This window comes from Chenopodium quinoa, unplaced genomic scaffold, assembly GCF_001683475.1.
Source record: "Chenopodium quinoa cultivar QQ74 unplaced genomic scaffold, ASM168347v1, whole genome shotgun sequence".
In the NCBI taxonomy this organism is placed as follows: Eukaryota; Viridiplantae; Streptophyta; class Magnoliopsida; order Caryophyllales; family Amaranthaceae; genus Chenopodium; species Chenopodium quinoa.
The window spans coordinates 3,705,317-3,730,966 of record NW_018743175.1 but is presented as its reverse complement, the minus strand read 5'-3'; the positions used below and the strand labels follow the sequence as shown (position 1 = coordinate 3,730,966).

Here is a 25,650-nt window from a genome sequence, read left to right as displayed (position 1 = left end):
TAATGATCAGAAGATAAGAAGTGTACCCTTACTAGCTGTAGGAGAAAAGTGTTGAACTTTTTCGCCCCCTTTTCGGGGATATTCTCTTGTAACATAAGAGTGCTGAGTAAAGTCAATAATGGAGGTTGCATCACAATGCTTTACTTTTTTTTGGTTGTGTAGAAGGCCGGAGGCATTAAAGATTGTAGTCTTGACCACCAGGCCTTATCGCAAGATGAGCTTTTGTGTATTAGATCTTTGGACAAGTGCCTCAGACGTATTCCCAGAGTTAAATCCTTCACAATTTTGACAAAGTTATAGTAGATTATAGTAAGGGTATATTTGTTAAGTATGCTTATGTAGATTAGTTTACTTAGCTTCAAACAGGACTGCAATTGCCTTCATCAGAGACATACATTTCTGCATCATACATGTTCTGAGAATCGCTCAGTTATTTGATGGAAAAACACTGGTTGTGTACTCATGTGTGCTAAAATGTAGAAAGATCTCTTTTGTTCATCTGCTTGATAATCTGAGCTTCATTTCGATCTTCTCCTAACACTTACTCTTGTCTGCTTCTTTTTGTTAAAATAAAAGATATGATGGATTTTGGTTGACTTACAAGACGAAGGGATCATAGTATAGACAAAATGTTTGGTGTGTGATTTCAAAAGTGTAAAAACTACTACACTGCTTGGTTGGATAGCACCCATTAATCTTTAAATCCTCACTAGTAGTGTTTCACATGGGGACCGAAGCATAGGCGGCAGCCCATTCTGTCGCATGCTGACTTTGGTGACACTGATTGCAAAATATATCTCTTATTTTTTCTGATGTAATTAGATATATTTAATAGTTTTCATAAAAGTGATCAATTTCTGAGAACAGAGATGTATGTAGCAGTTAGTTTAGCAGACTGCTTGAATTCAGAGTTTTGAGCATGCTGGTAATATGTCTTAGAAATTACACCATCAAATGTAGTCTTCCTTAGCGGCAGGAATTAAGACATGAACTACATATCCTGTCCAAGCCATGGATCTTACTCCATAGAGTCCTGATAAGCGATCTTACTCCATAGATCCTGATAAGCGATGATATAGACAGTATTCGGCTTCTTTTTTTTTTTTTTTTTTTTTTTTTTTAAGCAAGGAATGCTTAATTACCATTTTTGTGATTAATACTTTAAGTATGAAAGTCATTACTGATTAGGGGATTTTTATCCACCAATCATCGTCTGACAAGTGGACCAACCAGGTTCCGCCACGGGTCCTTCACGAAGGCCAATAGGAGCCTGCCACGTGTCAATCACAGATACGTCCTCTACGGACCAATCAAGGCACGCCACGTGTCCACCCATGCCAAATGGGAAAACCGGCCATCAAGGCCCAATCCAGTCTAGAGGTCCGATCAGCCCTAGGTTTACCTTAAACCTAGAGAGTGGCACGCTTCTCAAGGCTATAAATACTTAATTAATCCTCATTAGTTAGGGAATCGAAAAATCAAGAAACCAAGCAGAGAAGAACAGAGATATTACGGAACACCAACAACCGGCTAATCTCGCTAACGACGCAGATTACCAACACTAGGCACTCTCACCTAGAGAGACCTTATTACTTTAATTTCCGTATTAATTACTCCTTAATCAGGTACTAACTTGACCGTTGGAGGCGGAGCTCTCAGGAGTCTCCGTTATTTTGCAGGTACAGGCGTCCGGTTCCAGTCTCGGAATTGTAACTCTCCCGCAGGACATCAGAAAACCCCGAAACATTTGGCGCCGTCTGTGGGGAGAGTACTTCAGAGATGGCATCCAAGTCTGTACCGACTCCAGAAGAGAGGCGTCCCCTAGACGACCCTCAAGTTCAGTCGGACCATGATACCGAAAGTGAATTTGAAGTTGAAACTCATACAGCTCCAGACGGGACCCTAAGGGCCCGACGTACCCGTCATACCGAAAGGAGGGAACGGGAGCATCTTCAAACAGGAAGCGAGCCAGCAGGCGCACCGCTTGCTCGGCAACAGCCGACTGATGGGTCTGCTCCCATCACAAGGAACGAACTCATGACCTTCATGAGGGACTTCAAGGGAGAGATTCAAGAGTTGATCAACAAAAAACCGCCTGCTTCAGTCAAAGAGCAGTCGGCCAAGAAACCTTCCACTTCACTGAAGAGGAAGCCAGTTCAAGGGCGAGAGGCGACTCCTCATCCTAAATCCAAGAAGCGGGAGCCACCTGCTCTTGATTTCACAAAACTTCGTTATCCTACGGGAAATAGGAAACCGGTTCGTCATATTCAGGCGGACGGGTCAAAGCAAACGTTCACAGATGCTCGGCTCCTGCTAGAGCAGAAGAAGAGTGACCGATTATCAGAGTCGGCTTCTACTTCAAATTTTCAAGACAGTTTGCGAAATGCCTCGATGAGGCATACTCAGTCGTACCATGAGAGTCTGTCAGGCGGCACCTCCCGTCAGTCCGGCTTTCATAGTGCCCAGGCGGTACCAAACTTACCATTTGTGCCGCAACAACAGTATTTTATGCAGCCACCTCCATTTGGTGGACCTGCAGCAAAAAACGTCCAACCTATGGACTGGCAGCTACGGCTGCTTAGACTTGGTGAACAGCCGTCGGCCTTCTCCAAGGAAATTACTGAAGCCGCTCAGCCGGCCAAAGTAAAAAATGTTCTAGTAGGCGCCTATGACGGCACTACTAACCCAGAAGATCATCTGATGGCATTCACCAACCTGATGTACCTTCAAGGGTTGGATGATCCCACTTGGTGCAAGTGTTTCCCAGCGACTCTCAAGGGAATTGCACAGCAATGGTTCGGCAACCTGCCGACTGGTTGTGTAAACAGCTTCAGGACGCTTGCTTACTTATTTGCCTCCAACTTCGCTATGAACATCCCTGCGAAGAAAACGACCCTTGATTTGGGAACAATTCAGCAGGGCGAGAAGGAGGGGCTTCGTTCTTACATCAGGCGGTTCAACCTGATGAGAATACAGATTCAAGGGTTACCGGATGAGGTAGCTTATACTGACTTTTTTAGGGGTCTCAAAGACGGGTCTACCTTCAAATTTGATTTAGTTCGAAAAAGGGTGGCGACTCTTCAAGAGGCCTTGATTGAAGCAGAAGCCTATATACAGGCGACTGATCTGTGTACGATAAAACAGTCGGACGGGAAGAGGTTCGACAAAAGAGAGGGACGACAGAAACAGTCGTCCAACAAAGATGAGAAAAGAAAAGAGGTCTGGGCGGCTGATTCCTCTAAACAGCCGGCTCAGAAAAAGAAGAAAGAATTCAAACCATACTCCCCAAAGTATGTGTTTAACAAGGATAACCAGTTTATCCTAAAAGAAATAAAGGGACGGTTCTCAATTGAGAAGCCGCTCCCCATGAAGGGTTCTGCAAGCAACCGGAACCAAGACAAAATCTGTGCTTATCATGATGACGTTGGTCATCACACCAATGACTACATCAGTCTCATGCGGTACCTAGACCGCTTGGCTGAGCAAGGTGATCTTGACACTTATGTCAAGAAATCTACGGGGAACACCTCCTCAAAAAAGCAGTCGGCCAAAAAGAATCAACAGGCCGACAGTTCCGATACAGATGATGCAGTCGTCTACACCATTGCAGGCGGCTTCTCAGGAGGCGGCCCCACTATTAGGGGCAATAAGGATAATATAAGGCGGTTAGATGTAAATTCCGTTCACCAAGAACGGCCGTCCAAATATACATTCCCTGAGATTGTCATCACTGAAGAGGATCTAGGAGGGGTAAGGGGGCCGCATGACGACCCTCTCGTTATTGAATGTAAAGTGGCCAACCAGAGAGTTGGTCGAATCCTCATAGATACCGGGAGCTCCTCAGATCTCATCAGCAGCAAATGTCTGTCAAAACTGAAATATCAGACGGACTGCATACATCCGGCCTCCCACCCTTTAATAGGGTTTGGAGGAGGAGTCGTCCACCCACTGGGACGAGTAGATTTACCCATTCGCCTGGGCGAAAAAGGGGAAGGACGACACATGGTAGTCCGGTTCCTAGTAGTAGAGGAACTCTCGGCCTACAACATGATTCTGGGTCGACCAACCCTGAATAATTCCAAGGCTGTTATAATCCCGTCTCTTATGCTGCTTAAGTTTGAGAGGGATAATGGAACAGTCGGCTCCCTAAGGGGAGATCAGAGGATGGCCCGAGAGTGCTATCTCTCGGATGTCAAGCCCATTGTTATGGCCACTGGGTCAAGTGGAGAAAAAACGAACCTTGGCAATGTCAAGGAGAGTGCGCCTGTTCAAGAAACAGGCGACAAAAAGAGAAAGGCGTCCCAGACAGAGTCCGCAAGAAAAGCAAGAAAATAGCAATCATTGGCAGAGGAGCGGCCGGATGAGTTCCGCCCTCAGCCGGCTGGTGAGCATGCGGACCTGATATTAGACGACTCACGTCCTGACCGAACAGTCAAAGTTGGGACGACTGCTCTGAGAAACCTTGGTGACGACTTTCACAACCTGTTGAAAGAATACAAGGACATCTTTGCATTTGAAGTCCATGAAATGCCAGGCATTAGTCCTGATCTGGCAGTACATAAACTCGCTGTGGATCCGAAAAAGAAGCCGGTACGGCAAAAGAAGCGGAACCATGGTGAAGAAAGAGGTCAGGCGGCAGCCGCCGAAGTCAAAAAATTACTTGATGCAGGGTTCATTCGACAATGTTACTTCCCAGATTGGGTTGCAAATGTGGTGCTTGTTAAAAAGCCGAATGGCACCTGGCGAATGTGTGTAGACTACACAGACTTGAACAAGGCGTGCCCCAAAGACAGTTACCCTCTGCCTAAAATTGATAACCTGGTCGACTCAACAGCCGGCCATGCCTTGATGAGTTTTATGGACGCCTATTCTGGTTTCCATCAAATTCCTTTATGGAAGAAAGATCAGGAGAAGACGGCCTTCGTCACTGATCAGGGATTATACTGTTACACGGTCATGCCGTTTGGTCTTAAGAATGCCCCGGCTACCTTCCAACGAATGATAAACACAGTGTTCTTTGATCAGATTGGGAGAAACGTCGAGGCATATATTGATGATATGATTGTCAAGACTAAACTTCAGAAAGATCATCTGGCGGACCTCCGAGAAACTTTCGCCACACTCAGGCGGCACCATGTCATGCTCAATCCCAAGAAATGTGTATTTGGAGTTGAGTCTGGGAAATTTCTCGGATTTCTTATCAATCAGAGAGGAATAGAGGCGAACCCTGAGAAGGTACAGGCGGTCATTGACATGCAGTCGCCTCGTACCGTCCGAGAGGTTCAGAAGTTAACAGGTTGTCTGGCGGCCTTGGGGAGATTCCTAAGCCGATCAGGCGACAAATGCCTATACTTTTTCCAGGCAATTAAGAAAAAGGCAAGGTTCGAATGGGGGCCGGATGCTGAGGCCGCCTTCCAGAAATTAAAGGTTCACTTGCATTCCTTGCCGAGGCTGGTCAGCCCTTTGCCCAAAGAAGATCTCTACATGTACCTGGCCGTCTCTGATCATGCGTTAAGCGCTGTGCTCCTTGCTGAAAGGGACGGCTGTCAGCTCCCGGTCTACTTTGTCAGTCACGTACTGAAAAATGCCGAGTTGAGGTATCCCCTAGTGGAGAAATTTGGTCTTGCACTCTTCATGGCTGTTAAAAAATTGAAGCCCTACTTTTTGGCACATGCAGTCGTTGTGTATACCGACCAACCAATCAAGCGGCCCCTTACCATCATGGAGTCGTCAGGACGAATGATCAAATGGGCCATAGAAATACAGAGCCTCGAAGTTACTTTCGAGCCTAGAAAAGCAGTGAAGGGGCAAGCCTTTGCTGACTTTATTGTAGAGATGACTCGTCCTCCTGACTCTCAAGTTCCAGACCAAGTCTGGAAGGTATATGTGGACGGAAGCTCTACTTCAAATGGTTGTGGAGCAGGCGTCGTATGTCAATCTCCAGAGGGCGACAGGTTCGAGTATGCTTTACGCTTCAGTTTTCAGGCTTCAAACAATGAGGCAGAATATGAAGCTTTATTAGCCGGGATCCGCATGTGCAAGGCGGCAGGAGCAAGAAAAATAGACGCCTGTTCTGATTCACAATTGATAGTGAGTCAGTACAATGGAGAATACGAAGCAACCCATCCGGCCATGATCAAGTATTTACAGGCGGTCCGACAAGCAGTCGGCTCCCTTGAGGATTTCCATCTGATCCAAGTGCTGAGATCAGAAAACAACCAGGCAGAAGCACTGTCAAAATTAGCATCATCCGCCTCCTCAGATACTCCTCGAACTGTTTTTTGGGAAGTAATGGAGAAGAGAAGCATCGAGGAAAACCCTATTGGAATCCTAGACAGAAGCTCAACCTGGATGGATTCAATCAGGGCATATCTGACAAACGGTACACTGCCGGATGATCCACAACAAGCGGCAACACTGAAAAAACGAGCCTCCTGTTTTGAAATGATACAGGGAGAACTTCACAAGAGGGGGTACCTTCAACCCTTCTTAAAGTGTGTTACTCCTGAAAAGGGACGAGAGATACTAGATGATCTTCACTCTGGTTTCTGTGCTTCCCATATAGGTGGTAGGATGCTTGCTCAAAGGGCAAGGCGGCAGGGCTACTTTTGGCCTACTTTGGAAGCAGATGCAATGGAGATGGTGAAAAAATGTGACAAGTGCCAAAGGTTTGGCAAATTAATTCACCGTCCGGCTACTGACCTCACTACCATTCACAGCCCACTACCGTTTGCTAAGTGGGGCATGGACATTCTGGGTCCATATACGCCTGCTACAGGCGGCAGAAGGTATATACTTGTTGCCGTTGACTACTTCACTAAATGGGTAGAGGCGGAGGCTGTAAAGGGAATCAAGATGAAAGATGTAATTTCATTCATTTGGAAAAACGTCATCACTCGGTTCGGGGTTCCCATGTCTATGGTTTTTGATAATGGTCCCCAATTTGAGACGCCTGTTCTCAAAAGCTGGTTGGGAGACCAAGGAATTGCACATTACTTTGCATCTGTCGGTCGTCCACAAGCAAACGGCCAGGTAGAAGCCTTTAATAAAATCATCTCAGACGGTCTCAAGAAAAAGATTGAACGAGCAGGCGGCCTATGGGCGGATGAACTACCACATGTTCTCTGGGCCATTAGGACGACTGAAAAAGGGGCGACTGGAGAAACTCCATTCCTCCTAACTTATGGTGCAGAAGTTGTTCTTCCAATAGAACACTACGAGCCGACTCTTCGAGTAATGCTGTATAACGAAGAGGCAAACTGGGAAGCCATGCGCCTGGCATTAGACTCACTTCCTGAAAAGAGGGGCAATGCTGTTTTGCGCCATGAGATCTATCGCCTGAGAATGACTAGATCATACAACAAAAAAGTACACAAGCGTCCACTCAAAGTAGGGGACTTTGTACTTAGAAAAATGGAAGCAGTAGGTAGGACTAATGAGTCTGGCAAACTAACTCCCAACTGGGAAGGACCCTACCGAATCTATGAGGAAGTCAGGGATGGTACCTACCGTCTGGAAACACCAGACGGACAACCGTTGCCTCGAACTTGGAATGTAGATAACCTTAAAAAATATTTCTTCTGAGAGATGTAAAGTAAAGAGCTACTTAATAAAGCTTGCACTTACTATTTAATTTTGTATTACGAGGGGCATGCCGCCTGTACCTTTACAGTCGGCTACTCTCCATTGAGTTTTTCACGCTATCTTCTGAGGGGCATGCCGTCTGTTCCTTTACAGTCGGCTACTCTCCATTGAGTATTTTACTCAACACTTAGCTAAAAAGATTAGGGCCTGTCCGACCCTGTGCCTAACAGGCGGCTACCCTTCTTTTACTTAGCACCTACGTTCACCAAGAACTTACCAAGGCCACCGGCCGAATGATCAGACCAGGCGCCAAGTCAACTGATCAAATCTACAAAACTAATACGACCTGTCCCAACATCATAGCAGGCGTCCGACGGCATCCCTCCGGATGAAATTCGTCGCAGAGAGCAGCTCCCTCGTGGGTGGAACATTGTTCTATAAACTAATTACACGGCACCTATACGACTGTCCCCAAGGGCAACCACGTAGCCGTTTTTGAGACAAGGATAACTCTATCACTAACCAAACCAGTGGTAGCAGTTGACATCTGAGTCAGATGACCGCATGTATTACTTGGGATAAATGCAGGGGGTACCTATTGAGTTAATAGCCAACAAACATTGGCGAATCAAGGGGTCTAGCCGGCCTACGCCGCCTGGCACCTCTACTTCTCAAACAAAAGTGACGGCGACTGAGTAACTCCAACGTTAACTCATAGTCACTCCTTCAAATTTGGTATAAAACCTAAAAAGTTTGAGTCGTCCGCCTGTTTCAAACAAACAAGGGCACTCAAACCCCTATTCCTACTAGGTAACCTATTGAGTTAATAGCCAACAAACATTGGCGAATCAAGGGGTCTAGCCGGCCTACGCCGCCTGGTACCTCTACTACTCAATCTAGATTGTGACGAAGACTAAGTAACTCCTAGGTTAATAGTCACTCAAACTTAGTATGGAGCCTAAAAGGTATGAGTCGTCCACCTGTTTTTAATAAACAAGGGCTCTCAACCAATACTCTTGCTAGGTTAACAAATTACGAGTTAAAAGCCAACATTGGCAATAAAGGGAAACAACCGGCACCCGCCGCTTGTTATCCTACTTAATTCCTTAGCAACTAGGTAATACTATTTACTTGGTCAGACCAATTGAATAAATAGTTCGAATACCGATTGAATAAATGGCCGACTGATCATCTACCCTGGAAACAGACCATCAGTCGTCCAGGGGCATAGGCGGCATACTTACTATTTGTACCTGTCTTAACGTTCGGCCATACACAACAGTCGGTCTAGTGAACAAAGGGATATTAGATATGGAATACTTAGACAAATTTGAACCAAAACAAAAATTTGATTAAAAATAAGCCGGTCATTAAAGACCAGCAGAATATTCAAAACCCCGGCCCCCTGGCCGGGTAATTACAAAGCAAACGGCACGCAGGCCGTGGAAAAAATACTTAAAGCTTAAGAAGGGGGCAGTTCAGTATCAGCAGCTGCCGCCTGGTCAGCACTCTTCTTGCTGGACTCGGCTTTAGCTGCACCCTCTTTTGATGCCTTACCCCCAAGTGGCACAAGCGCCACAACCGACTCTTCCTCCTCCAACGCACCTTCCAATGCCTCTTCTTCAGCAGCCGCCAGGATCTGTTGATTATATGTTTCCGAACACTGGCGGTACGTTCTTTCCCATGAGGCAAAGTCGGCACTGGGGAACAGTCGTTCCCAGGTCATGCGCTGGATTTGAGCGGAGTCTTCCACCATCTCCCGGACGAGCTCTTTCTTCTCTTGCTCGGCCTTTTCCGAGAGCTCTTGGGTAAGACTCTTCTCTTGGTTCACCAGGCGTTCTTTTACGTTGGCCAAAGATTTCTCCATGGCTTCGTAAGAGTGCATTTTTTGGCGAAGAGGTTTCAGCTCGGCCTTAAGGTTTGTGACGGTCGCCTCCAGCTCGTCAACCTTCTTTTGGGCCGCCTCTAACTGAGCCCGAACAGCGGCGGTAGCCTGTGCCTGATAATAAAGAAGATCAATGGTCAGTACTTCATTTTAGGCAATTTGAAACATTGCCTTATCACAGCTGGAGGCGACCATAGCTTTTGCGGCCTTTACCTCTTTGTTTTTTCCGATCAATCGGCTTGCGAAGGCTGTTGACTCGGAGCAGGGCCTAAGTACAAAGAAAAACAGGCGTCAGCTTCCAAACAAAAAAGATAACAGGCGTCCTGGAACTCAAAAACTCAAAAATATGCTAAGTATACCTCAGCAAGGACCCCTGAAATCCCATCAAGGTCAAGGGTGTCGGCACCCCTGACCGCCTCCCTTTCAGATGGAGGAACTACTTTAACCATGGACTTGGCTACCTCAACCAAGTCAAGCCCCTGAGGGCCGGCTGCATTAAGCGAAAGGAAAAAACAAGTTAGACCTAGTCAAGAAGGAAGCAAGTGTGAGTTTTTACAAGTGAGTGTCCATACTTCTAGGCGGCCCCGCCGGGGTTTTAGAAGAAGTGGCCGGCTGCTTCTCAGCCGCCACTGTTTTCCTGGAAGACCCAGGAGAGCTTGCAACAGTCGTCCTCCGGGCCTTGGGGTCCGGCTGTTGCGAGGAAGAAGCCCTTGGAGTGCCAGACTGAAAACAAAAAGAGTTAGTATATGCATAAGACAACTAAAAGAGGAAGAGTTTTCGAAGCTTACCAAGGGTGCCCCCTTGTTGGGGGAGTCGGCATAAGACTGTTGCATGAGCGAGGCCCGCAACATGGCCGCCGCAGTCTTGGATGCTGTAATTTTACTCATGGCGTCAGCTGCAAGAAATAAACAGCAAAGTTAGTAAAAATCCCAAGTAAACAAGGCGTGAAAAAACAGAGTATTTGTCAGGCCGGCTACCTCTAGAGCACCGACTGCTGAGGCCACAGGCGGCCAAAAAGTACTCGTCATAGAGCCACTTGAAGCTCGGGACGCAGTTTAGGGGTACTTGCTCTCGTACCCCTGACGTAGGGTTCACCCTAGTCTCTACTTTGAAGAGTCCTTTGTCTAGGATCTCTCTTTTAGCCTTTGGGGGAACAGGCGGCATGCTTCGGCCGCCTGCGAGAAGAGGCGGATCCCTATTCCACTTGTTAAAACGTTGGTTCAGCTCCGTGTCTGAACCCTCAATGATAAGGAAGGTGTTCCGCCAATCCTTCCATTTGTTCGCCTTACCTCTCGTCATGAGGTAACCCCTATGGCTTGTTAATTGGTACCAGCCGGTACCTCCCGACTTAGGGGTCCGGCTGAGATAGTTCATGTGGGCGAAAGCCTCAAAGCTTGGCTCCACCCCGTACATTTCGCACCCGGCCACATAGCCGAGTACGTTTACCCAAGAGTTGGGGGCTAACTGCCATAACCCCAGATCATACCCATCTAAAATCCGCTGAACAGCCGGATGTAATGGGAAGCGCAGTCCAGCTTTGATGGCCGCCACATAGCAGCCAAAGCAGCCGTCACCATAGCTGGTACCAGCCGGCCAGACGACAGTGTCTTCTGGATCTGGCACGAACAGTAAAAATTCCGGGCCCATTCTGTGGTTAGCAATAAAGCTCGCCACGTTGTCTTGCATGGTTGCGATCCGGCCCTGGGGTACCATGCAGTAGTAGGGGGCGTTTTCCTCTCTGTAAGAGGCGGACGGCTCCGCCCAATTGTCCCCCTTCTCAACTGCGTGGGAAAGTCTCGCCTCTTGTAGGCGGCTATGTTTTTCTTCTGAGCCTGGAGAACTGTGGCCAGAAGAGCTGGACTCGGACTCGTCCTCTGACGAGTCCGAAGAGGACGACTCCTCCCCTCTCCCAGAGGGGCCCGCCTCCTCTCCCTTAGAAGGAGCAGGAGGAAAATTAGACATGTCAACGGTAAGATGGGAAGGGACCACCTTGGCCCCTCTCTCAGAACTGTCGGCTTGACAGTCGCCTCGTTTCAATTCTACATCTGGCGCCTGGTCAGATGTTTCACTAAGGAGCACCCTTTGGGAGGAGCCGTCTGAGTTTGATATCATAGCAGTCTGTTTCGTTCTGGCCATCACGTTCTGCATAGACACAGATACAGTCGGACTTTGTATAAAGGGCAAAGATGGGTCCAGAAAAGGGCAGGCGGCACTCCTAGTCCTAGATTCAGCCGTCCCCGGTGACCGGCTGATCACTAACTTAGGTCGTGTCGTGTGCTTCCGTGGTGCCATTTCAAAAAATAAAAAGAAAATTAAGAGTAAGAGAACTGAGTTACCTGAACGAGGGACGGTTGATGAAGTCCTGGAAGTCCGGTGCAGTCGGCTTGTCGAAACAGGCGGTAGGCAGAAAAGGTCCGAAATGTCAGAGCAAGTTCAGGGGTCCGAATGTTCTCGCAAAGTTCTCAAATGTGAAAATGACCGAAGTCAGCACTTCCTTTTATAGGCAAAGTGAGAAGGCGAAAGGTCGCTTCCAAATTCAAAATTTGGGCGGGAAAATCTCTCGGCCGTTTGCAAGGTGACACCTGTAGCAGGCCGTCGCCTGTCGCCGTGCGACACCTGTCACAGGCGACACGTGACCAGTCACGTGCCACCTGTGAGGGGCAAATGATTAGGGGATTTTTATCCACCAATCATCGTCTGACAAGTGGACCAACCAGGTTCCGCCACGGGTCCTTCAAGAAGGCCAATAGGAGCCTGCCACGTGTCAATCACAGATACGTCCTCTACGGACCAATCAAGGCACGCCACGTGTCCACCCATGCCAAATGGGAAAACCGGCCATCAAGGCCCAATCCAGTCTAGAGGCCCGATCAGCCCTAGGTTTACCTTAAACCTAGAGAGTGGCACGCTTCTCAAGGCTATAAATACTTAATTAATCCTCATTAGTTAGGGAATCGAAAAATCAAGAAACCAAGCAGAGAAGAACAGAGATATTACGGAACACCAACAACCGGCTAATCTCGCTAACGACGCAGATTACCAACACTAGGCACTCTCACCTAGAGAGACCTTATTACTTTAATTTCCGTATTAATTACTCCTTAATCAGGTACTAACTTGACCGTTGGAGGCGGAGCTCTCAGGAGTCTCCGTTATTTTGCAGGTACAGGCGTCCGGTTCCAGTCTCGGAATTGTAACTCTCCCGCAGGACATCAGAAAACCCCGAAACAATTACGCTGCTCAATATTTATGAAAAGATTCAATTAACTATTCAGAATCGAATCGTGTATGTTTATAAAGTTGATCTTAAGGAATTAAGATATGGCAGGTTCTTATTCATTTTTATTCTGCTTAACTACTTACAATTTGTCCCTGTAAACTCCAAATTCAACTGATCATAGTTTCGAGTAATGATCCCAAGGAAGGTGTCTTTGTGTTTGCCTTTCATTGTTATGGATTACTGCATAAACTGGATTATTGTTGTTCTATGCTTTTGTATCATTGCTTGTAGCATAAAACATATTTCATATTTGGTACTCGACTACTTGTAATAAAATGATGTATACTGTGAACTCTCTCTACACAAGCAATGTATATCCTTGGGAGGACTGAGTAGAGAGAGTAAGAAGGATTATAGGCTCACTGAGAATTCAATGTTGAAGACAGCACAAAGTACACTAAAAAGTCTAAAACAACTACATTCTTGGGAATTTAAAATGGTCCAAATAGTAGGGTCAATAATCTTCTCTTTTCCATGTGCCTTAACCAATCTAGTGCCAGTAACACGCTTTAGGGCCCTCCCCTGCAAGAACCAATCCCTATAAATACCCATTTATCTTATCATTGGTAATCATCTTTTTCTGAGTTTCAAAACATTCCCATGGCTGCCCACAAAATCTCTTGTGTTGTTTTCTTTTTGTTATTGGGATTAGGCATCTCCTCTGCTGCTAGGTCCCTCCTTACTTATGAACATGTAGGGGGCTATGCAGGTGGTGGTGGTGGAGGTAGTGGTTCAGGTGGGGCAGCCGTTTATGATGGCGGACATGCTGCTGGATATGGTGGTGGAGGTGGTGAAGGAGGCGGTGTAGCACATGGTGGATATGCTGGTGGAGGTGGTGGTGGAAGCGGTGGTGGTGGTGCATACAGTGAAGGAGGAGCGCATGCTGGTGGTTATGGTGGTGGTGAAGGCGGTGGTCATGGTGGAGCCGGTGCATATGGTGGAGGTGCTTATGCCGGTGGTGGCGGTGGTGGCAGTGGTGGAGGTGGTGCTGGTACATATGGTGCTGGAGGAGAGCATGCTGGAGGATATGGAGGTGGTGCAGGTGGTGGTCATGGAGGAGCTTATGCAGGTGAGGGTGGTGGTGCATATGGTGGTGGTGGTGGCAGTGGAAGTGGTGGAGGAGGTGCATATGGTGGAGCAGGAGGACATGCTGGTGGCTATGGAGGTGGTGAAGGTGGTGGCCATGGAGGAGCTTATGCCGGTGGTTCTGGAGCATATGCTGGTGGTGGTGGCAGTGGAAGTGGTGGAGGAGGTGCATATGGTGGAGCAGGAGGACATGCTGGTGGCTATGGAGGTGGTGAAGGTGGTGGCCATGGAGGAGCTTATGGTGGAGGTGGTGCTGGTGCATACGGTGGTGGTGGTGGAAGTGGCGGCGGTGGCGCTGGTGCTTATGGTGGTGGCAGTGAAGCTGCAGGTGGTGGATATGGTAGTGGAGGAGGAGCAGGTGGTGCTGCTGCAGAAGGAGGACATGCATATGGTGCAGGTGGAGGTGGCGGCTCAGGAGGTGGTGGAGCCTATGCAGGTGGTGCTCATGCAGGTGGATACGGTGGTGGTGCCGGAGGTGGTGAAGGAGGTGCCCATGGTGGGTATTACCCTTGAATTCAAATCGCCAATTCCAAACTTGGCCTACATTAGTAATAATGAGATTGAAAATTCAAAACTACATGATAGTAATGTAACTGATACTCATTAGTCCATGAAGAACCTACTATATGTAGTCATATAACTATATCAATCCTATAGTTGCTTCATAATTTTACTTAATGATTTGGATACATAATGAAATCGTGAGCTCTCCCCATACAGCCACTTCATGGTACTTATTGATTAATGATTGCAGTTAACTACATGTACAAGTAATTGTTTCTGATTTTACTTTAATCCATTTTCAGTAGATTGATAAAATCACACCATCTTGCGGAGGTCTTGTACAATTACAATCCGGAGAGAAGAGTAAAATAAAGGATTCCTTGAATTTTTATTTTTTGACCTTTCCTATTCTTAACCTTTGGGAGAACAACTCTGACAAGAAAAGCTGTGTTATTGCTCATGTGAGGTTATGAAATAGGAGCAAAGAGAAATATTTCGACTATGTTATCTGTACTCTTCATCCTAAAACAAACTTTAGCACCAGTTCCTTTCATTTTAACATGAATATTATGTGATTTTTTGAAACTCAGACCATTTAGATTGTACTGGTAGCAACTAGCAAAATGATATTACTGATGTAGTTTTGTGCATGCATGCAAAAAGAGGCTAAAAAAACTGATCTCTCTTGAAATGGGTTGCCAGTATTTGCAGACTGCAATGCTATAAATTAATATGGACTTTTAGAAAGGGCCTTTTGTTCACAAATTAGTGTAAATCAGTGAAAGTGCCAAAATGTTCAACTTCTATTACTACTGAGAAAATTTATAGAGATAAGATTCTTTATTATTAAATTTTTTTATGGCTAACGTTTTGCATAATGTTCTGATTTTGGTATTCCTCCAGCTTATAAACTATTCTCGAATGTGTCAATATAAACTCGAGGAATGTTCAATTTTATAAGCTGCGATCTGCAGTTTAGGATGCGTAGTACTATTGCTTTTGTCAGATGCTTGAAAGATACTTCTGCAGTAGCTAATGTTGAGATTTACAGCTTCTCAGAATAGCAGATTCATCATCCCTGTGTAAGACTATATATGAAACTCTATATAGTATCGCGATCTTTAGATATTATGAGCTTTTATAGATAGAGATAGAAGGTTAGAAGCCATCAGCCTTTGTGATTTGGTTTATGAGCTTTGGGATTGTCAGAATCTAAGTCATTGTACTCAAAATGTAAAATAAAATCAAACATAGTCAGTGAAAACTTTAAGCCATTAATTCTCACGACAATCCTCCTATTACATTGCTCTGAACAACTAGCTAATTGAGCCACTTGTTCTTCATTTGTGTGATATTAATAGCATAACTAGTAGGAGAGTTAGCCAAACAACACAATTATACTTATCAGGAAAACATTGATTTTACCTAATTTGAGAAAGCAATGTACTGATAAAATTATATGCATCCTGTAACCAATAATTTGAAGGATATTCGCGGTTGTTTTTTATCCAAGAATGTGTGCATGCACAGCTCGAGAGTTTGAGACATAATGTGTCTTTTGTATGGCATATACTTTCTATGTTACTATTATTATGCTTAAAGTGCAGAACTGCAGACTTGCTCTCTTGTGAACCCTTCTAAATTTTCAGCCTTTTGCTTCTAAATTTTCTGTTCTTCTTCAGAGCAAAGTGAAAAGTCTACATACAATTCATTAGTGTAAACTTGCTCTGTTGTGACTTGTGAGCCCTTTTATGTGAGACTGTCTCACACATTAAACTATTCTGACTGTTATATAGTTATCCTGTCACTCATGAAATATTACTAGCTTATATAATTGCAGAACTTAATTCAATGCCTAAGTCTGAAAGAGTTCGCCAGATTACTCAAAGAAAAAGAAACGGACGAATTTCAGAAATGTGCAAATAGCTCACATCTCGTTCCAGAAACTATCATCTAGCGTTTTGTAAACCTGAAACTAGACAAAAGGGTACGATTTGCTTTTAAATCCTATTTTAAAAGAACTGTGGATTGTTGATTGGGGGTACCTGATTTAAGATTGTTCGTATGTGAAAGCACGTAACTTAATCAACTATACGCGAATAAGACACGGCGTAAAATAATTACATGTCTTTCAAATTAAGCAAATATATACGAAGTATAACCAGAATATGACTATCAGACTATATGAGCATGGAACAACATTATGCATGCTAAGGTGCCATGGTGGTGTTCTACATTATATTGTACCAGAGTTTCAATCCTTGGTTTTACAATTTAATTTATTAGCTAATATCTTCTATTGAATTTGAATTATTAATAAATAATGCATGCACTTGGTTAACAATAATGCGTTAAAACAAGATAGGGTATTCATAATTAAATCAGTCCATATGCCCATTATCTCATAAAGCTATAGTATAAGTATAATTAAGCAAATAGAAATAAGGAGCGGGACAAAGGTTACCTAATCAAGATTAGATTTCTCCAAATTGGGGAGTGATTTGGAACGAACTAACTATAAGATTAAATGCAAATAAACTTCAAATATTAATATTTTAAATATCAATATATTAAATTTTAAAAATTTGATGTTTTGAAAGAAGTACTGTTTTATATATTAAGACAACTTTAACAAAATTCAGGTAAGTGTTTTAGTTGTTATGATGAATCATTTAAAATAGAGATTCGAAATTTTATTTTTAAAGAACTGAGGAAATTAACTTACATTTAAAGTACTACTACTCTACTAGTACATTATAATTCACGTGTTGGAAGACAGCAGAGGCACACTACTTACTGTCACTATATTAAACTTAAGAGAATAATACTACTACTAGCTAATTAATAGATATACAACTTGAAAATATAGCGGCTTATGCTTTGTATTTGGTAAGTAGCTAGTACCGTATAGTGGGAACAATGAGTAATCCATTCCCTTTTTATCATGTTGAGTGCGAGTAACACGCTATTTTAATCCTAATCCCATGCCTATAAATACCATCGATCTAAGCATCCCCAAAATCATCACTTACAAACATTCTCAATATGGCTTCTCACAAAATATCTTGTGTTGTTTTTTTCTTGGTGTTAGGAGTAGGTATGTGCACTGCCACCAGGGCCCTTCTCACTTATGAACTTGGAGGGCATTCCGGTGTTGGTGTTGGTGTCGATGTTGGTGTTGGTGTAGGCGGCTATGCTAGTGGAGGAGGTGGTGGAAGTGGTGGAGGCGGAGGAGTTGCTCATGGTGGAGGTGCAGGAGGATATGGTGGTGGTAGTGGTGAAGGAGGTGGTGCAGCTAGCGGTGGAGCTGCCTATGCTGGTGGAGGCGGTAGTGGAAGCGGTGGAGGTGGTGGAGCAGCTCATGGTGCTAGTGGTGGGCATGCTGGAGGATATGGTGGTGGTAGTGGTGAAGGAGGTGGTGTAGCTAGTGGAGGAGCTGCATATGGTGGAGGTGCTGGTGGAGGAAGTGGAGGAGGTGGGGCATATGGGGCTGGAGGCGAGCATGGAAGTGGTGCCGGCGAAGGTGGGGGCCATGGAGGTGGGGCCGCTGGTGGTGGAGCTGCCTATGGTGGTGGTGCCGGTGGCGGAAGTGGTGGTGGTGGAGCATATGGTGCCGGAGGCGAGCATGCAGGCGGTGCCGGTGAAGGTGGAGGCCATGGAGGTGGAGCTGCTAGTGGCGGGGCTGCCTATGGTGGTGGTGCCGGTGGTGGTAGCGGTGGTGGCGGTGCTTACGGAGCTGGAGGAGAGCATGCCGGTGGTGAAGGTGGTGGCCATGGAGGTGGTTATGGTGCCGGTGGGGCTGGTGGACATGCTGGTGGTGGCGGAGGAGGTAGTGGGGGTGGTGGTGGTGCAGCCTATGGCGGTGGAGCAGCTGCAGGTGGCTACGGTAGTGGTGGTGGAGCAGGAGGAGGTGTTAGTGAAGGAGGTCATGCATATGGTGCTGGTGGAGGTGGAGGATCTGGTGGTGGAGGTGGCTTCGCTTCTGGGGGAGCCCATGCTGGTGGTTATGGGGGTGAGGCCGGTGACGGTGAAGGGGGTGCTCATGGAGGATATATGCCTTGATCGATATCATTTATTAATTTGAGCCAATTTCATCGAGCTGTTGCTTAAATGTTATGGCTTTTATTTTAATATTTTTCCGACTATTCTCATTTGCAATAAGGTTGGTCATAGCAATGAAATTTGCAAGAACTAAAATAGATATGTATTGTTGTTAAATATGATTGTGTATGCAACAGTCACGGTGCAATGCTTGCAACATGTTGCATAAAATTGTAATATACTCTTATTGCTTCTGCAATTAATGAATTTTCATTTTCTATCTAAATATTGTTCAATCACAATTAAAAAGCCTCCATAATACGTAAAATGTTTTGCATGGATGATAAAATTCATCAACCACAAATTAAGTTGAGACTTTGGGTCATACGTCTCATAATTAACCCCCCTTATTTTATTCCAATATTCACAATCACGTATGTAGTCCTTTTCTTTCCAAATATCACGATAATTTTTTTTTTCTTTTTTTTTTTTTTTGACAAAAGCAAATTATATTGATAAATCAGAGTTTACAACATACGAAATTAAAACTTAACCTTACTACTACTTGGCTTTTAACATTTAAGCCTTTCCAACTTTCGACACTAAAAACCAAAATACATAACTGGAGTTGGCCGGAAAAGTTGTGAAACATGACCTCTTTATAGGCCCAAGAGCGGATACCTACTTCAAAACATAAAGAGAGCAGAGAGTATTATTCACTGTCCTCGCTCAAAATTTAAAAGGCCTACTAACTACGTAAACTATCTTGTTTGAGAAGCTTTTTGCGTGAGACCAGATTTATCGTTAGTCCAATATATCTGACAATAATATTCTAATATCTGACAATAATATTCTAATATACGACATTAATATTCTAATATACGACATTAATATTCTAATATCTGACATAATATTTGACATTAATAATCTAATATCTGACATTAATAATCTAATATCTAACATGAGAAATCTAATAATCTAATGTCAGATATTAGATTATTAATGTCAAATATTACTTCGTAGAATATTAATGTCATATATTAGAATATTGTTGTCAAATATTAGATTATTATTGTCAGATATATTAAATTTACCCAATTTTTTTTCGATCTTGTTTATGGATTATCAAAGCTACCCACCTCGGTCACCATTGCATGCAAGACTACGTAAGATATCTTGCATGCATGATAACTTTCTCTAAACTATACTCGCTATGTGCCATAAAGATTCAGACACATATCGTGACACATAGCCCTTTATTTTATAATTAATGTAATAATATATTGTTTTTTATCAATAGTTTTCGTTTTAAACCCCTTAATTTGTTCTTTTTCCCTAAACCTCTATTATTGTCCAAACATCTCTTAACCACACACCCTCAAAGTGAAATATGTTTTTAAAGGTAAGAGATTGTGTTACTCTAGCCATTTACTCCGTAGTACGTAGTGGAAAAAAAATATATTGATTTAAATAATTGTAGATTGTTTTTTCTTTCAAAAAAAAAAAATGAAGATGGTTTCTAACTAATATATTAGTTTAATTAATAACTAATTAATATGACTTAGGAAAAACAAAAATAAAAAATTAAAGTAATTTAATATGAAATAGATAAAATATTAGAAATTAAGTTCAAGTTTTTGAGGCATTCATTCATCAATTCTCTAAATCAAACTATAGAAATGTCAAAAACTTGAACTTGTATTAGCCGTTGATTTTGTGCAGTCCATGCATGCAACTTATATCAACTCCAAGTGTTACTTTAATTGGGTCTTGATTGTTGTTATTATTGCTATAATTTTATTATTTGCTGTTCTTTATTATCGCAACCTTGCCCATTTTACACCTGTCAATGCAAATTTATAACATTAACATCATTTTTAGACGAATTTAACTAGATCCCACGCCATATAAATATATTTTTCCACCTTTAATTAAATCACAAAAGCTGATCAAAGGATTACGTATGAATGGTGTCAAATTCCAAACATTGCGAATTAAAAAGAACTGAAAAGGTATAGTATATACTATGTACTTCATAACCAATAGAGTCATTTTTTTACATAATTATATGATTATGTACATGGTAACTGGATGCTTAGGAAATTTTTTTATAGAAATAATCATGGTGAACACACATTAACTCCGATCCAATTATTGCTACTTAATATTATTTGGCCTACCAATTTGAGCTAGATAATACTTCGTGTTTATTTGTATAGCTTAACATGCATGTGCGGATTTGTCCATGGGCTACTTTTATCATAATATCATTTATTATTATAATGTACAAGTAATTAATTAAGAAAATTATATATGTTTGCATGGAAATTGCAATCTTGAATTTGATCTTATAAAATATCACCTAATTTTTCTCACAAATCAGTGTAAAACAAGTAATTAAGCAGTGCAACCTTAGTTGTGATTTTAGTTTGCAATGCTCTTTCTAGCTTGAGAACATTATTGCTAACTTCAAGTCAATAGTGGAGGCATGCATGCAGCAGCTCCAATCATAATATTATTCATACCTTTGTTTTCTTGTTATATTGTATAGTTGCTCTCGTCCACTGAATTTTTTTTTCATGATGTAGTGATTATAATTAATAGTGGCTTTCAATTTTTACCAGGTAACTTATATGGCATGGGCTGTCTCACACGACAAATGTGAAATGGATGATAACAATATAATTACATACTTTGTATTAAATAATAATTTTCATGAACTATTTCAATTATTGTCATTTATATTACTCGTCGTATGGAATCATTTAGTGTTTTAATATAGACTCAATGAACAAGTATTATAATAATTACGGAGTAATAATAAGTAACATTTCTAATTTTTTATTTAAAAATAATTAAGTGTCTGAAAAGGTTGAGTAATAAGTTTTGATAATCACGATTACATAACTAAATAAAGAAACGCGCGTTTTCAGTGTGGCTGGCCACACCGTCCATGTGGCGACCAGATAATCCCTGATCGAGTAACTCCTGACTTGTTAACCGAGTAACTCTTGACCGACCGAGTAACCCTTGACCAAATAACCCATGATCGAGTAACCCCTAATCAATACAAGTAACTCCGGCCACACGGTGAAGCCAGGTACATATGAAAATTTGTGATAAAGAAATCAATGACACTATATAGTATCTTGGTGAACACGTATCAAATATATATATCCATCTATCTTGTTCCAATAATTACTGTAAAGAAGATTATTGAGTGAGAACTTCCTGCTTCAATTCAATAGCATACCAATATTTTTAATTAATTGAGACGGTGGTATAAGAAAACTTGTAAAAGAGTTAGTTTGTTTTTAAACCTAACCAAAGATTTGGTGGGTCTTTAACAATGATCTTAACAGCAACGGTGCCGGTGTACATATTACTGCACGTATTGTACTATTTTACCATCTCTGTTACATCTTTTCCAAGCATCAGAATTGGCGTAACAGTTATATGCATCACCTTCTAATCCTTTAATTTATATATGCCGCCGCGCTTAACAATTACTTCGATATGCATCTCTCTTTATGCTATAGCAAGTAGTATTTTAAATGTAAAATGATTCATGTTATTAATTACTATATGATGATATAGTAATATAAACTTATACGGAGTATGTAAAATGAGAAAAAATAAACATAATTTCATGATATGATGATACGTCCTAATATAAAGTCAATGTTGTTGGAGACAGCCAAAGTACACAAAAATTGCTAACTACATGCACCCCTTATATCTTGATAAAGTAGAAGCAAGCTAAAAAGGAAAGAGTTAGTGGGATTATGGACTTTTGTCATCCATGTGACTCAACCACTCTTAAGTCGTCCTAGCTAGTGCAAGTGCAAGTTACACGCTTCCTCACCTCCCTATCCAATTCCTATATATACCTCATGTTTTGTATCATTGGGATATCATAAGGTTTTTGGATTCAAATAACAAAAACACATTACATTACAATAATACATTGTAATGGCTTCACAAACAATCTCTTATGTTGCTTTTTTCTTGTTACTAGGTTTAGGGTTATCCTCGGCCACTCGAGCTCTCCTCACTTATGATCATGTAGGAGGATATGCCGGTGGTGGTGGTGGTGGTAGTGGTTCTGGTGGTGGAGTTGTTTATGGTTCGGGTAGTGAGCATGCTGGTGGGTATGGCGGTGGAGGTGGTGAAGGAGGCAGTGCAGCATATGGTGGTGCTGGAGCTGGAGCTCATGCTGGTGGAGGCGGTGGTGGTAGTGGTGGTGGTGGAGCATACAGTGCAGGAGGAGGGCATGCAGGTGCTTATGGAGGTGGAGAAGGCGGAGGCCATGGTGGAGCTAGTGCAAGTGGTGGGAGTGCTTATGGTGGTGGTGCCGGTGGTGGAAGTGGTGGAGGTGGTGCTTATGGCGCAGGAGGAGAACATGCTGGAAGCTATGGTGGGGGTCAAGGTGGAGGCCATGGTGGAGCTTACGCCTCTGGTGGTAGCGGTGCATATGCTGGTGGTGCCGGAGGAGGTTCTGGTGGAGGTGGTGCTTCAACTGCAGGAGGAGAGCATGCCGGAGGGTACGGAGGTGGTGAAGGTGGTGGCCATGGAGGAGCTTATGCTGGAGGTGGTGCTGGTGCATACGGTGGTGGTGGTGGAAGCGGTGCTGGCGGTGCTGGTGCTTATGGTGGTGGTAGTGAAGTTGCAGGTGGTGGATATGGTAGTGGAGGAGGAGCAGGTGGTGCTGCTGCAGGAGGAGGGCATGCATATGGTGCAGGTGGCGGAGGCGGCTCAGGAGGAGGTGGTGCCGCCTATGCTGGTGGTGCTCATGCAGGTGGATACGGTGGTGGTGCTGGAGGTGGTGAAGGAGGTGCCCATGGTGGGTATCCTTGAGACCTTGACTGCATATATTGTATTAGCATACAATACAATCAAGAATCTAAATTCATCGATCAAGATTAAGTATTATAATCAAGTATTATTATTTATGTGGAACGAAGTATTTTGTTTAAGAATTCGGATTTATTAGGCAATTGTTGTAAGAGCCTGAAGGACATTGCCAGATTTCTATATGTAACGTGTAATCTTATACGAACTTCAATACAATTATTCAAGTTTCCATAATGATGTCTCAAAGAACCTATGATTGATTGATTGATGATCTCTGATCTGCCAAGTTCTAAAGTTCATCTTTATTGTTTATAATGATTTATGGGTGATGAACTATACGAAGTAGTTAACAATTATAGTCAAGGTATGTTTTATTCTTTAGGTTTTCACTCATATAAACTTATATCAATAAAGCAGAATATATGTGACCTTATTGAAAATTTATTTCAATTCTAATTCAAAAAATAAAATAAAATAATACACGTATATCATCTCAACACTTCATAATTAAATAAAGCCCTTTATTATTACGATAAATCAGTTTCAATTTTTATTCATTACTTAATTTTAATCTCTTAAATAAATGCCTAATCATCTTAAATACCCAGTAAAAGTTTAAATCATACAATGTTTTTTTTCCGTATGTTGATGACTTGATAAGCATTAAAACTTCTTAAGATTTACCTCCTGTAGTTTTTGAGAGTACTGTTGTATGAAAGTAGTGGATGAAATTCAATCCCAATATACTCTATATATTGTAATCGAGAAAATCGATCAATGCATTCTTTGTGGCTACATGCTGGTAGAAGCCAATATGATTATAGTCTTAATGTCTACGTGACGGGACCATACTTAATAATTACTAATACCTTGTTTACACTAAAGGCATGTTTAGATTGGGGGTAATATATTAAGAGGGTAATAAAAGTCAAACTTGAAAAAAAATAAGTAATTAAAAGTGGTGTTGTAGGAGACAAGCTGTTTACAAATGAAATAAGATAGTTGTGCCATGAGAAAAAGAGAGATGGAGAAATTATTATCCTCATAATGAGGGTAATAGTTACCCACCCTCCCCCTAGTATAACTATTATCCCCAAAATGAGGGTATTAGTTCTTTTTTCTTCACCTCATACCACACTATCAATACATAATTTTTCCTCACTATCACACCATCACTATCTCCTCCTTTTCCTTTTTTTTTTTTTTACATCACTTTCATTTTATTTAGTTTGACTTTTATTACCCTAATAATAGATTTCCGTCAATCCAAGCATACCCTAACTAATAATTCTCTCTACTCCGAAAAAAGGAAGTGCATACATGGATTACATGCACATGACGAAAAATAAAAAAATAAAAAAAAGACTGAGGAATTTTAAGTGCCTCGGTTTGATTAATTAATATACTCTTCTCTTTTCTTTGCTATATAAATATATGCACCTCAATGCAAAAAAATAAAATAAATAAATTGAGTGCTCCGTTTGAGGTCCAAGTTTGAAATTATTTCTATCGATGGAGTTGATTCACTCTTGCATGCGCAGGCATCACAGCTCACACAACATCAGTCATCACAATTCTTGATTTCCACCATCTTCGATTCCTTCTTATTATAACTAACAAGATAAAGCAAGGAAACTAATTAAGTACTTCTAATATTAAGTTCAAAAACCCCTGTTCTGCAGCTCTTATATTTACTCCATTTCTTCATGAGACATAAAAACATAAACCAAACATGTAACTAAAGCTACTAAACAATCAGCAATTTTTCTGCCAGTCATGAAAATCAGATCAGAATAAAGTTATTGTCTAGCTGATTAATACAGTAGCAGCTATCAAAATGAATCAGCATCTCAATAACATGAGCTAGATCAACAACATCACAATACCCCCTAAGTATGCATATACTCCAAAAGTGATTGTGCTCCAATTCGCTTTTCGTCTAATAAGAGGATTTAGAAAAATAATCTTAAATTAAACATGTTGCACTAAGTGCAAGTAGATGCAATATTGATAATTTGATGTATGAATTATCCTAATTAATATCTTTAATAAGTTGCCTTTTCACTTGGTAAGGTACTTAACTAGACAAGTTGGCTATAATAAACTACAAAGATACTTTAGCCTTTAAGCAAAACCTTACAATTATAAAAGCATAATTATGCTTTATGTTGTATGACAGTATGATTGATTATTTAATTGGATAAAACTATGACCAACAAGATTATTCAATGGGAAAATAAGGAAAACAAGACACTAAAAATCTGGTCAGGATTGAATATCTACTGATTAACAAGTGATGTGGAAAGTACTAACTAATATCAGTGCTTAATACCCATAATTATCAAGAAAGCGCTATAATATACAAGTGAAAAACTATGTATTAAAACTATACAAATTTATAAATAGAATTATATTC

At 42.3% G+C, this 25,650-nt stretch overlaps 3 protein-coding genes across 3 annotated transcripts; all 3 read left to right on the top strand.

The window, feature by feature from the left end:
• Positions 1 to 13,310: 13,310 nt before the first annotated feature.
• LOC110732550 (glycine-rich cell wall structural protein 1.8-like) lies at positions 13,311 to 14,580 on the top strand. The gene has a single exon (XM_021912504.1). It carries the CDS (start codon positions 13,350 to 13,352, stop codon positions 14,346 to 14,348), a length of 999 nt encoding a protein of 332 aa, XP_021768196.1. The 5' UTR covers positions 13,311 to 13,349; the 3' UTR covers positions 14,349 to 14,580.
• A 2,760-nt stretch (positions 14,581 to 17,340) lies between these two features.
• LOC110732549 (glycine-rich cell wall structural protein 1.8-like) lies at positions 17,341 to 18,666 on the top strand. Its single transcript, XM_021912503.1, has one exon. It carries the CDS (start codon positions 17,385 to 17,387, stop codon positions 18,399 to 18,401), a length of 1,017 nt encoding a protein of 338 aa, XP_021768195.1. The 5' UTR covers positions 17,341 to 17,384; the 3' UTR covers positions 18,402 to 18,666.
• Positions 18,667 to 22,275: 3,609 nt separating this feature from the next.
• LOC110732547 (glycine-rich cell wall structural protein 1.8-like) lies at positions 22,276 to 23,468 on the top strand. The gene has a single exon (XM_021912501.1). The coding sequence runs from the start codon at positions 22,353 to 22,355 to the stop codon at positions 23,235 to 23,237; it is 885 nt and encodes a 294-aa protein (XP_021768193.1). The 5' UTR covers positions 22,276 to 22,352; the 3' UTR covers positions 23,238 to 23,468.
• The last annotated feature ends 2,182 nt before the right edge of the window (positions 23,469 to 25,650 follow it).

Coding starts and splice junctions, on each gene's coding strand:
- LOC110732550 (XM_021912504.1), top strand. CDS start 13,350: ATGGCTGCCCACAAAATCTCTTGTGTTGTTTTCTTTTTGTTATTGGGA.
- LOC110732549 (XM_021912503.1), top strand. CDS start 17,385: ATGGCTTCTCACAAAATATCTTGTGTTGTTTTTTTCTTGGTGTTAGGA.
- LOC110732547 (XM_021912501.1), top strand. CDS start 22,353: ATGGCTTCACAAACAATCTCTTATGTTGCTTTTTTCTTGTTACTAGGT.